At 36.0% G+C, this 13,239-nt stretch overlaps 1 protein-coding gene across 3 annotated transcripts in view; it reads right to left on the reverse strand.

Moving 5' to 3' along the window:
- LOC139959924 (cAMP-dependent protein kinase regulatory subunit-like) overlaps window positions 1–13,239 on the reverse strand; it is a 32,757-nt gene that overhangs the window by 6,636 nt on the left and 12,882 nt on the right. For 2 of the 3 annotated variants that reach the window (XM_071957861.1, XM_071957860.1), the window contains exons 2-7: window positions 11,521–11,685; window positions 10,424–10,515; window positions 5,118–5,179; window positions 1,287–1,333; window positions 774–878; window positions 132–191 (exon numbers count right to left, since the gene is read on the reverse strand). In XM_071957861.1, coding sequence (XP_071813962.1) covers window positions 132–191; window positions 774–878; window positions 1,287–1,333; window positions 5,118–5,179; window positions 10,424–10,515; window positions 11,521–11,685 — 531 coding nt within the window. The remainder of the gene's footprint in view (window positions 1–131; window positions 192–773; window positions 879–1,286; window positions 1,334–5,117; window positions 5,180–10,423; window positions 10,516–11,520; window positions 11,686–13,239) is intronic. The other variant, XM_071957859.1, reaches the window with a different exon arrangement.

Below are 13,239 nucleotides of genomic sequence, written 5' to 3' on the forward strand. Positions count from 1 at the left end.
TTTTCTCAGAAATGAATCACAAGATTTTCTCCTTCACTTCGGACTAGTTAGGTCAACGTTATTTGGGTACACTACCAATCCTGCGATGTATTACCCGGTGTTCTTTTGAACGGTGATGAAAAAAAACTTACCATAAGAATTCTTCTGTAACTATCTCTGTCAATGCCCCACAGCTTCAGGAAGGTCTTACCCTGCAGGTTGTTTTTTTGTAAAAAAGAACGGAAAAACATATATTAAAAGGAAAGTTACATCAATTAACCTAATTGCTCGTTGGCAATGAGTCAGTCGTTGGACATTCAGTAAGTCTTCTGCATCGGGTATGAGAAGTTACAAAAAGAACCAATTTTTTTTTCTTTTTTTTTTCAAGACAATTCACCAATAGACAATTCACAATTCACCAATAGACAATTCACCAATAGACAAAAGACAATTCAAGACAATTCACCAAGACAATTCACCAATAATTCACCAAATCACCATAGCCTCCACTGACCTCTGACATGTCATTTATGCATATATATAACATTCACAAATTATCAACTCTTTATAATTTCTGATTATTTTGAGTTAAATTTTGTAGGTTGCATTTTACCAGTAAATTCTTACAGAATTTATGGCCAAGACGACCGCAATATAAAACATATATATATACAAGAGGTAGCCGTACTTTGCTTCAATTTTTGAAAGGCATTTTATGATAAACAGTACCGTTTAGATAATCTATCAAGTAACGTTAATATCGATTAAAATGAATGAAGTTCTTTTGTACTTACACTTACCTTGACCGTGGCTTGTCTTGGTGTCCCATAAATCAAGGCAAGTTCCCCAAAGCTTCCTCCTTCACTAATGGTTGTAACTAACTCACTGTTGACAAATACCTGGCAAAATGGAAAGAGAGAGAGAGATAGAGAGAGGGAAAAACAATTAACTTAATCATCAAAACTTTCCATAATAATACCACCTCAGTCCAGGTTCCATGTTATCATGTTCAGTGAGAAAAGAAAACCATCTGCCTAAGATGAATCCAAATTTGTTTTGTGTGTACTGTATTGTTTACAATTTCTTATTTCATTAGTTGGTCAAGCATTCAATTTCAAAAAGCGCTCAATTAATATGAGTCACACCACGAATAGGCTAGAAAGCAGCCACATTGCTTTACATATGAAATTCACCAAAGGGGGAGGGGGGGAGAGGGCCCTGTACCCATGTAAGGTGAAGTAAACATTAAAACATGTATATACTAAAGAGTAAAACATGACGAAGATGAACATCATTCAAATACTCACGTCGACTTCGCCTTCATCGATGACATAGAAGTTATCTCCTTCATCACCTGGACAGAACAAAAAGATATGAGATGGAATTTTTGTTTTTAATAAGTGCACCTCAATAAACAGTGTTCAGTTTGACTCTCCCAAATGACATGTACTGTACCTACAACACCACAAAAACACCACAAACTGTATCTACAACACCACAAATACACCACCTACTGTACCTACAACACCACAAATACACTAGAATCTGAACACTCTCACTTAAAATAATTATGATTTGAAAGAGAGATAGACTGAGAGAGAGAGAGAGAATGAAGGGAGCAGTATCTCAGCACCTTGAGAAATACAGCGTTGAAAAGGAACAAACCTAGAATTATGAAGAGAAGATGAGAGGCCACACACTGGTGAGTCAGAAATCATGTTTATAATGAAGGTAGGAATTTTCAAGGATCTGCTTATACAGTTTTGTAATCACTCAATTTTCATCACTTTTTGCTCGTAAATTATTCAAATTTTAATGGATCTAAAAAATATTTTAAAAAACATATGCCCGAAACACTGAAGAGAAAACCAGAAAAGAAAAGAAAAAGATAAGAAAATAACAGAAATGAACAGATGTGCTTTGATAGCAGCATTCTGTACAGATTTTGCTATGTATCTATATGAACTTTGCACATAACACTGGGATACATGCATTCTTGCAACTTTCAAACCCAAGCTATGCAATATTTGCAATTACTGGAAAATCCCTCAACCGAATGTAAAGATCTGTGTGTTACAATCCTTTTACTGCTCCTTATGACACCAGCAAGTTCAATAACCACTTGAATCCCTTACAGACTGTACCCAACATTCACCAAGAACTTTAAACACTACTTTCATACAACATTCATATCAGTCTCATCTCTTGTTTATATCGTGATGTAGAGTCGTCTGACCTCTGAACTTCACAAGCACATGATAAGTGACTAAACTGACTCGAAAATAAATAAACCAGTTTGAAAGGGAGAAATCTCTTTTTGACAGGAAATATAAGTCCAACCAATTGTAAAGCAACATCAGACAAAAACGAACAGCAGCTCAAAATTTAAAGCACTGGCAGAATCGAGAGAGAAAGAAAAATGTTTGAAGGGACGACAATTTACACTGATGGAAAACTCTCTCTGAAAGAAGAAGTACTTCTTTCAAATTCAGTTTTTCATCTTTCATTTTATAAGCATGTTTTAACCTAGATATAAGCATGTTAACTTGGATATAAGCATGTTAACTGGGAAACAAGCACATTAACTGTGTTATAAGTATGTTAACTAGGATATATAAGCATGTTAACTGGGATATAAGCATGTTAAATGGGTTAACTAGGATATAAGCATGTTAACTAGTTCATAGGCATGGTAATGGGAGACTTATGCATGCTATTAACTATAACTAACAGAATTTTAACTGGGACTTGAGCATCTTAACAGGGACCTGAGCACAGCACTGTGACTGCAAAACAAGTAACAAGCTTTCAGTTGTGCCTAATATCTTTTGCTGCAAAGTTTAATAGCAAAGAATGCCACGGACCGACACACACATGTATAGATTTGTAGACAACACACGCAGATACAATTCTTTTCCTTCTATTTAATCTGCTAAGCTCATCTTAAGAACATAAACACCACAAGATTGACATTTCTTTCAACTACTGCACTGTATACATGGAATGCTGCCAAACCTACAATGCCAGCTCCAAACGAGGCCACCACCACGTCGATATTGCAAGTGAAGCTCTCAATTTGACTTCAAAAAATATTCTTCTTTTACACTAGCCTTGATTTGTTAGCAACGAAATCAATTGACCAATCAAACAACAAGAAAACGCATCATCCATAAATCAATTCATGTTGGCTGTTTGAGCAACGGAACGTGAACAGATGAGGAGTAAAATCAGTCGGTTAGAATATTTACACAAAAAGTAAGGTGAATGGATGAGAAGAACCCTAAGTTATAATCAACTCAATAAGGACATTTCTGTAACCTTACTGAAGAGAGAGGAAAGAGCTAAGGACAAAAATTCATGAACCAAACCAAATGTGTACAGTTTACTGTATGTGTTTAGATGTGTTTTTCCTCAATGGTGTGCATGACAGAATTAAACACAAACATGACCTTTTAAATGGATATGTACAAAGAAATATTATTGGTAATATGTTACTACTGTCCATCAGCCATCCTGATAGCATTCTTTACTTCCAAAATGTTTATTTTTTTGTTTTTAGATGAATTTTTATCTAGTGTAGGAACAATGTAAGAAGTACCTTCATCTCGACACTTGAGTTGAAATGTCTGTTTGGGTTAAAATGTAATCAATCATTTTTGCAGATGGGAAAATATTTTTTTTGACTGATAGGCATATAACAATTGATGCATTGAAGTGTCTTAAAACAAACAAACTAGGAACAAGAGTGTTTTGTATCCCTCTGCCTCACCCCACCCTCCCTTCCCCTTTTTTAATGTCATATTGTTGGAGCTAAGGAGAAATCCCTCTAAATAGTTCAAACACATATATAAGCATGATGTATGAGATGTGCAATTGTATTTTGTTTCAATTTTGTTGTAATCCCTGCTATACTACACACTTTACTACACACGGTGCTAGCCCTATCCCCAGTAATTAAGATCCTTCAACACTTACAGTACTAGATGATATGCTTACCACCCAATTTTCCCAAACACATACTGTTTATATACCAAACGTACACACACTTTACTACACACTGTGCTAGCCCTATCCCTTAGTAGTTAAGACCCTGCAACACTTACAGTACTAACTAGATGATATGCTTACCACCCAATTATCCCAGACACACACTGCGTATACCAAACTGTAACACAGTGGGGAAAATACTGTATCGAACTATGCATAATTCATTTGCTGCAATGCAAATATAAGTGCAAATATGTAGCCTCCTTTCAGAAAACTTAGCAACAAGCAACTCGTATCCCGAAGATGTTTGCCTGTCACAGAGTACGACGACGAAACAGCTTGGAGCAAAACTACTGTATTCCAGGGTTTTTATTCTTTTCTTTTCTTTTTTTGTCAACCTCTAGTATCCATGGAAACAAATGCAAAGTCCAGTGTAAAATTAAGTTAACCCCAATCAAACCACCCTCCATCTTCCTAAAAGAATTATTCTAGTACCTGGGGGTACCAAACAAATTATGAGAGCTATAAATTAATAGTCAGCTACAGAGAAAGGCTCAGTACAGCAGGGTGTCACATTTCTGCACACTTATTCCAAAGAATTTTGTAGCAAATCTTGAGCACACATATATACTCTTCATCCTATCAACGTAGGAGCAGGGTTTGACCTGTAAGGCCTCCTCTGAGATGAGACGAATGTCTTGCTTAGACAACCATATTGATCCTTCCAGTTGTCGGAGGGACAACTGGTTTATTTTTTTAATAAAACGAATGCAGTTGCACCATCCATTTTTGACATCAATCTCAGTCAGAGAAACAACCAACATTGCTATTCGAGAAAAAATTGCAAAGATCATCCACTATTTTGCCTCCATATTTTGGTTGACATGTTGAAAACTGGTAAACAATCCTTCAAAAGTATATTTACTAAGGATTGAAATGCTCAAGGTCTTATTCACACCTCTAGAAGGCCCATATCGGACTATATTAAAGATGTTTTTTTTTTTCCTGCGATAAAACCCTTCACTCTCTCACTCTGTCTATGGCTGTGACAATGTTGCTGTGTCTAGTCCATACACACTGTAACCGACCAAATTACAAAATACTTTTCATTCTAAATCGTTTTAATAATCAATATCATCATCATAACTTACCTTGTTGGATCACGACTTCTCCTGCATTGTGTTTCTGTGGGAACATGCAGTCAAATATATCCCTGCCAAAGACAAGAAAGAAGAAAAAATAAAAACATCTTTTGACTCTTCAGACAGTTTTATCGTGCACAAAATTCTCTCACTATCAAGTTCTACATCAATTTGATGCATTAAAAGATTTTTTAAATGTTCATTACTTGAATTTGTTTAATCCATACATATTTTCAGTCCCTACTGGATTGCAATTCTGAAGAGATCCTGCTAGAGTCACCTCCCCCCCCCTTTTATCCGTCCCACAATAGTTCTACACAGACCTAGGAAATTTCCAAAATGGTTCAAATGTGGTGCAAGATACCTTGTTTTCAAATGCAACCAGTTGCTTTAAGATCAATCTACAGTTCTTTCTTTCTTTTAGAACTCTGTTTGTAATAACTCTCTCCTGTTTTTATTATTCCTATTGTTCCATGGTATTAACATATATCCATGGTAACAATGAAGACTTATTTTCCTAAGTTGTAAAACTGCGATTCATATTACTCTACTCTGAAAGGCTGGTCAGTGTTTTCAGGCCGTCTTATATAGTACGAGCTATCATTCAAAATTTCAAACACCAACAACCATTATCTCAATAATGGAAGATTATAAGATGACAAATGAACAGCATGTATGAGTGACCATTGTGCAATGTAAAATTCTGTCAGAATTCAGAAGGCTGCAAAGCGGTCAGCAACAGAACAAACATGGCGGCCTTGAAAACAACTGATCATGTTTGCTCTTCAGTTTTCCACAAATCATGTTAACGAGCCCCACCGAGTATTAAACTCACATTTATATATGCAAACGATCACACTCCATACAGGCATCTCCTGCAGTACTAGGATTCTTCACCGCATGAAAATCAATTTACGAGCAGTGGGGCATTTCACTCGATTCTCTAAATACTCACAAACGCAAACAACTAATGACAAATCTCCCGTATTTTCAGTCTTTCCTCCGTTATTTTGACATGAAAAACTGACTACAGTAGCAGTGCTTATAATAAACCACTGTGATATGTGACTTGAGTATATATCAAATAGCATTGAATATATATATTTTTAACATCAATGAGACAAGCTGCATTGAAAGCCTCCATTCACCATTACTCCTCCAACCACATATTTTAGTATATTGTGGTTTATAGTGCATCAAGAGGCGTGACCGAATGCTAGAAATGCGCCACACGGTAATTGATCACCTCATTCCAGTAATCTCAAAGCATAAAGAGGTCTAACTACATGCATCAGTGTCCAGCGAACGGTGCCAAGACGTCTCGGAAATATATATCTGATGATATTACATCTTTCTAAATGGTAGTGAAGGCCTTCACAATTTGTTTACAATAAATAAATATATATATATATGAATATATATATAAACATATAGAAAAAGACAACTAAATAAATATGGAGATAAACAACAGATCTGCATGGTGAATATTTCATTTCTAAATTTCTGTCAAGCCTTTCAAGAATGACTGATATAAAGAATAAAAGAATAAGATGAAAGCAAATAAGGAAATAAATTAGTAATATAGACAGAACATTTCTACATTTGTGCTAGTGGCTGGCTCTTAAGATGTGTACACTTGTCAACGAGATGTCATATATGTACCAACATTATTGTATAGTATAATATGTATGTATACAAAAATTTATATACCCTGTGCTGAACTTTAAGCCTGTGCTACACAATATGAAAGAGGGCTTAAAATAGGCCTGCCACAGGACTAGCTATCCAATGGACCCCCTCCCCCAACCCCCCCAAAAAAAAAATTGAATAGGAAAATGAATGCAACATCTTCATTTTCTCCTGTAATGTTATCTATACTGAGGCAACTTGTGAAAAATGTACAAGATGTACATGAAGCATGTGTACAAAATGAACAATGTACAAAATGTACATAAATGTACATAAAGCAAATATTATAATAAGTTTTGAAAAAAGTTAAAAGGCACCAAAATAGACCTCACAAAATACTGATGGGCAATGAAGATGACTCCATCGGCTCGAAAAGCTAAAACAGATGCCAGCACTTTAGACACAAACACTGTCAATCGCAGAAAATTATGTCCCAGGAAAAAGGCAGAAACCCTCCCCTTAGGCCCCTCCTAATGGGCTGAAAATGTCAAAGCAGGCTAAGATATTGTACATCCTAATTCTTAGTCAATGCACTGGTAACAATAAAGTACTTAGGAAAGTAAAAACAGACAAAAGTGCTTGATGTGGATGTACTGTAAATCAACATACTAAATTCTTTAACATCCAATTGATAGCTACTCAATATGCAGAGACTCACATCATCGTGTTTTCCCTTTTTTTATTGGGGGGGGGGAGGGGAGGGGAGGGAGGATCAGAAATTTTGCAATAAATATTTAACAACAGTAGTGTTATACAACATAAACTACCTGTGGACTGCAATATAGCAGATGTCTGCTGATATCCTAATGTGATACTACTATATAGCGTACACAATAATCCTTTTTGTGTTTTGTTAGCATAAAATGTGTCGTTTTGGAAAACTCTTTCTCCTCCTTCTCATGAGCAACAATTTTTCGTACTACTTTGACTTCACAATGCCTCCAACCTTCACACTGAATTGAATGTTTCTACATGGCTGGCAGGTAATATCCCATGGATGTAAATATCCTACAGCATTAATAACCATCATAGCGGATAAAAACAAGGTTTGTCATACAGTCATGTGCTTGCACTGTACGGTATATGCAGGGATATTTATCCTGTATCTCATCGCAAAATGTTATGCAAAATGGTCAAAATGCTCTACAAATCCAAAGATGTAAACCTTTTTACTTTTTTTCATAAATTTACAAAAAAAAAGGTAAAATACAGAGCCATCAAACTGCTAACACAAATTTGAAAACTTAAGTATTGCCTGAGGCATCGCTTACTACTTTATAGCAAACTGGGCAAATTGCTACGTGAATGCAAAAAGACGTTGTATATTGTAAGCAAACTGTGGTGTCCAGAACCGGACAAATTTTTTCAGTAATTTATGAGAAACAAACCTCACAAACTTTGATACTACTACACAAAATGTGTGAGCGCTATGTAATTTCCCTGGTTACAGCATGCTGTGCACATACGGTACATGTTTGATTTGCTGATGCATGTGAGAACTAAACAGTGGCTGCTACGAAGAATCCATGCTCAGATGAGCACATGCAGCTGAGAGACTTTATACATCTGGTCGCAACGCTAACAGGATTTTGTTTACTTGGTAGGTTCCAATTTTCTGTGACCTTCAGGAGGATTTATTTCATGAGCATGGCATTGAAGGCCACTTTAAACATGACTTGTATGTATGTATATGTGTAGTGCATTTGCTGTTGAGTAATTTACATATCGATGTTATAAATTTGATGTTCACTTCCTCCTCTTTTCTCTATTTCAAGTTTTGGTTTTATTGTTTACCGATTTCATTTCACTATAAGAAGACAGATATTCGTAACACATGTGTGCTCCTAACAGTGACAGTAAGTAGATTAATATACTGTTATTTCAATAACGAGTCATCGAACAAACAGACATTTTGGAAGAATATCTCCAAGCGGGATAAAGATTGACGCTGTATTTACAACTTTGTAACTCCATCCCTTGTTTGTCCTTTAAGATCGCTATTTGTGATATTTTTGTTGTTGTAGATATTGATTATATAGACAAATGCAAAAACACACAAAATAAAATCTCTACTGTAGTATCAATGTAGACTGCAGTCTAACCTGCCCTATAAAAGTACACAATGTTATAATTACATTTAGCCTGCAAACTTTCATTCGAAAGAAATTAAGCATCGCCAATAGCACTCTATCCTAAATCAATATTTTGAATTGATTACTAAAAAGTTTGACAATTGATTGCTTTGTTTCATTTTTCTGTGCCTTTTTTATTATATTTTATGTAATTATACATTTTCGTTCCATTATTAAATTCATGACATCATGTCGCAGCATAGACAATGAGACTATGGTTGAGCACACTGACGTTAGTACATGTGTGCAGTTGTGTACGACCTTTATTACAGCGAGGAAACAACTTCTGTCAAAAATGTATCAAGAATGTGTGATGTGTGATATTGACATTCCTAAGGTAACTTGTTTTTAATGTAACCAAACTTTTTTGTTTAATGTATCCCTTATTAAAACAAGAGTCACTCTTTGGTCTCCCGCAGCGACGACTTAAAAATATGCAAAAATTATTTCTCTTTGTTTATTTTGTTAGAAAAAATCCACGCTCTTACTGGTAATTAACCTTGAAGCACTTCATAGGAAGGTGCACATTTTGGCCATATCTGCTTGTGTGTGTTATTGGCAATGCAAGGAAAGCCAGCCATATATTAGTCCTATAATGTTGTCCTGGGCTCAACCAAACCTTGTACAGTAACTTTACCTACGACTGTTATCAAATATCTATACAAACCTCTACAGAAGAAAGATGGCTATCAGAGGAACAATTTTAGACCAAACAATTACCAAATTCTATATAAAAATTTTAAAAAAACTGCTAGCATCCAATTACAATGCAAACTGCAAGTATATATTGAAGAGAGTCAGGGAACAGTCTCCGAGAGAACTGTCAAAAATTTGCCTGGTTCTGCAGCCGTGTATATTAGACCGTTTGAAAAAATGAAATGATTTTCACAATTGAGATGGCATCCATGCAAATTGAGACTTGCTGATCTAACATGATTGTAAGGGGATCCTGTTCTAGGCACTATGTCTGTCAATCAGAATTAGAAGAATTTCAACCTGGAAACTTCTCTTCATCCCCGTTGCCCAGAAAAATATTCGTTGTGAAAAATCCTGGCTGTCTTTGGCAGTTTGATCTACCGAAATTATGCCCCATTCGGTGTCTCCTTTAAGTCCTTTTCCTTAGATACATGTGGCTAATTTATTGCGATAATTAACAGTCCAGTTAAAACCGGAGAATAGAAATCTTTTCTCACCGACCAGAATCACTGCTCGCTGTTGCCGGAAAGCAAAGTCGATTGACTTAAGACAGTAAATGGATTTTACTGTCAGACCTTACATTACTCATGCATGACTCCATCTTTTAACTCGGATGACTGTAAAAAGTAGCCAATTAGATGTCGTCCTTGCCGAACAACCCGGCTGTCTGAAGGATAACCTGCAGAATTTTCTCGCTTACAAATCTGAAGCAGCCATATAAGGAGAGAGCTGGTATGACAATAGCAGGTTTACTGAATAGCAGACACCATTCACTTAATTCTAAGTAACTTATCTCACCTTCTCTCATCCTCGTCCAGATGAGCAAAGAGCACATTTTTGCTAATTGCTTTTGACAAGGCAGCCATTGTTTTGTAGTCCTTGGTGATAACCTAAATGGAATCAAAAACAAAAAATAATCATGCAAACATGAATACAAGATTTGTGTGATTAGATTGTACAAAACAGATTGTATTCTTGAGGTCTATTCTTTAAATTCTAATCTAGATAAAACTCATTTGGCTAAACAAATTTATTATTTCATTTCCTCTAGATTCCTCCCACCCACTCCTCCTCTGTATCTTTGAATTGATAATTCGATTCTATAAATTACAAACTTTCCAAAACTCGCCTGGTTTGGATATATACGAGCGATGAACTGAACTGTCTCAACACAACCACTGCACGCTCACTCTACGGTGTGAATCTGGTGACCTTTGACACTGACCTCACTGGTTGACCGGTCACCTTCATTCAACCTACCTGCCTCTCATTCTACCACCCAAAGTGTCTAGTGATGTATTCGATAGAACTGTCAGAGTCTTTGTGTAATCTCAGCCTTCGGTAAAACCAACCGTACGTATTTTGCGGTTTCAGAAGTCATAAATCCAGCAAGAAAACCACCCTTGAGCCTCCTGATAGGCTTCTTTTTTTGGGGGGAAGGGGGGGCATTTTTCTGTTCCCGTTGATTTCGCCTGTAACTTTGTGTACACTGAATCATTCTATAGAATCATGCCAAATATGATTCTATAGAATTAATAAAAATATTCTATAGAATATAATAATAAAAATATTCTATAGATTTTTTTTTATTTTTTTTTATTTTTTTTTAGACTTTGAAGATCCTGCTAGGATCGAAACGTCAGGCCAACTTTCTTTTGCATATTCTCCTACACAGGCTCTCTAGTGGATAAGCAGTTTGCTAACAGTTTTATTTTATTTTCAAATATGACAACAGCAAATATACTAAACCATTGACAGTTTCCTTTAGTTCTAGTGTCATCAATTCGATCTAATTATCAGCAGTATTAAAGAACTCAAGGTTTTTTTTTAAATTATCGACGAATAAGCGACAAAACTGAAAACGGCCGCTTCAGAGTCCGAGGACGGGGGCGTACCTTCTTCACGTAGGAGGCGGCGTCATCTTCTGTGACCGGTTCTGCGCTGATACCTCCTCTCCTCTGCAGACGTTTGGGAGGAACGGTTGGCGTACAGCTGACGTCTTCATCTCGATCCTCCGACTGGGATGCCGAGGAAGCAGTATTGGCTTTGCCCTGAGATTCCTAAAAGTCAAAAAAAAAAATTATAAATGTTAAGAGTTACAAGTGTAATAATAAGTACTGTAAAACAAAATATTACAGATGATATAAGGCTGGAATCAAGAAACTGGTGTGATCGTCTTGTTATTTACTCTACTTGAAAGTAGCTCGAAGCTAGTCCAACGCGTAAAGATGTTCTGCCCTCTTAAAGTTTGTTGGATTTTGATGTATCCATCCAAAGAAAAATCCTGCCTACAATATTCCATTCGTTGACTTGACAACGAAACTTAGCCGATATGACAAAGTTAAAATCTCATGATGAAAAGAGCAATATCCTTCTCGAGATATGAAGATCCTAATTGCTCCATAGTGTTTACTTGAGAAGCGATTTCTCACATTTCCTAACATTTTAAAAGATTTTTTTTCCCGTCTTCTTTTGATTGCAGGCAAACATTACACTCTTGCCTATCGACAGTTTCAAAAGAATTTCCTTGTAATTTTGATATCGGTTGTAAAATTATGGCGGAGTTGTCTGACACAACTCGCCATGAAAAGAAACTATTTTGTTCGTAATGAGACGTATCGCGCCATATGCCTCGAAGGACAACTTTATGAGGTGCAGCACTTAAAAAGTGGCTATTGACAAGATTTCTTGGAATTTATGAAATAACGATCTTACTATCACTTTTCCCAAGGGTAAAATATCTCTCATGCATTATGTAAATAGGGCAAATGAAAAACAGAATTTTTACTTAAATATACTTTTGTGGCAAGTAAGCTAACATTTTCGACAGTTAAAAGTTTTTTCTGCGTCTCATTTACAGCTGATTTCCTATGTGTTCACAGTTAGTGCAAATTGTGTAAATCTGTGGGTAAATGTGAGGACGTCACTTTTTGGGCAAAATTCTTGACTTTTGGAGATTTGGAAGATTCATCTGTTTTCACTTGCAAAGGTTACAAAGATTTTACAACTTTGCAAAAATCTTGTTGAAGGTCTAGAACATCACAAATGTCAAAATTTCATCATTTTTCCAATATTAATTTTAATGTTCATTTTTTCATGTCTATCGCCAGACAAATGCAAGTGCTCTTTGTTTTTTCTTTTCTGCTAACAAAGTGGCTTTTAAGCCATTTAAAATAACCTAGATTTCCAGGCCTCTCTCAGTAGCACAAATTATCTTATTCGGGGCGATGTTCAGCGCATGTACGTAGATTGCTTTGTTATAACAGAGAAAGAACGAGAGATGGTGCTTTCCCCATTCTTAGATTTAATTTTGGATTTATTTAGCCACCATTTTCACACCCACCAATAATCCTTATCATTTTAAATTGTTATGTACAGCAAAAGACATCTTTGTATTAAACAAATACTGCATGGTGGCTCAAAAATGACGTCATCACCAGGGGGGGGGATAACCAGCTCCCATATATACCAACCAACAACGAGAAGCATTTGCATCTTTTTTGTCAATTCTTCTTGAATTGATTTTCAGGGCAATCTATTAGCCACCAATCATTTCAGACCATTAAACAACCAATTTTCACTGGAAGCATTGTTCTATAGAATATATCTGTGTC

This window comes from Apostichopus japonicus, chromosome 19 (genome assembly GCF_037975245.1).
Source record: "Apostichopus japonicus isolate 1M-3 chromosome 19, ASM3797524v1, whole genome shotgun sequence".
Taxonomy (NCBI): Eukaryota; Metazoa; Echinodermata; class Holothuroidea; order Aspidochirotida; family Stichopodidae; genus Apostichopus; species Apostichopus japonicus.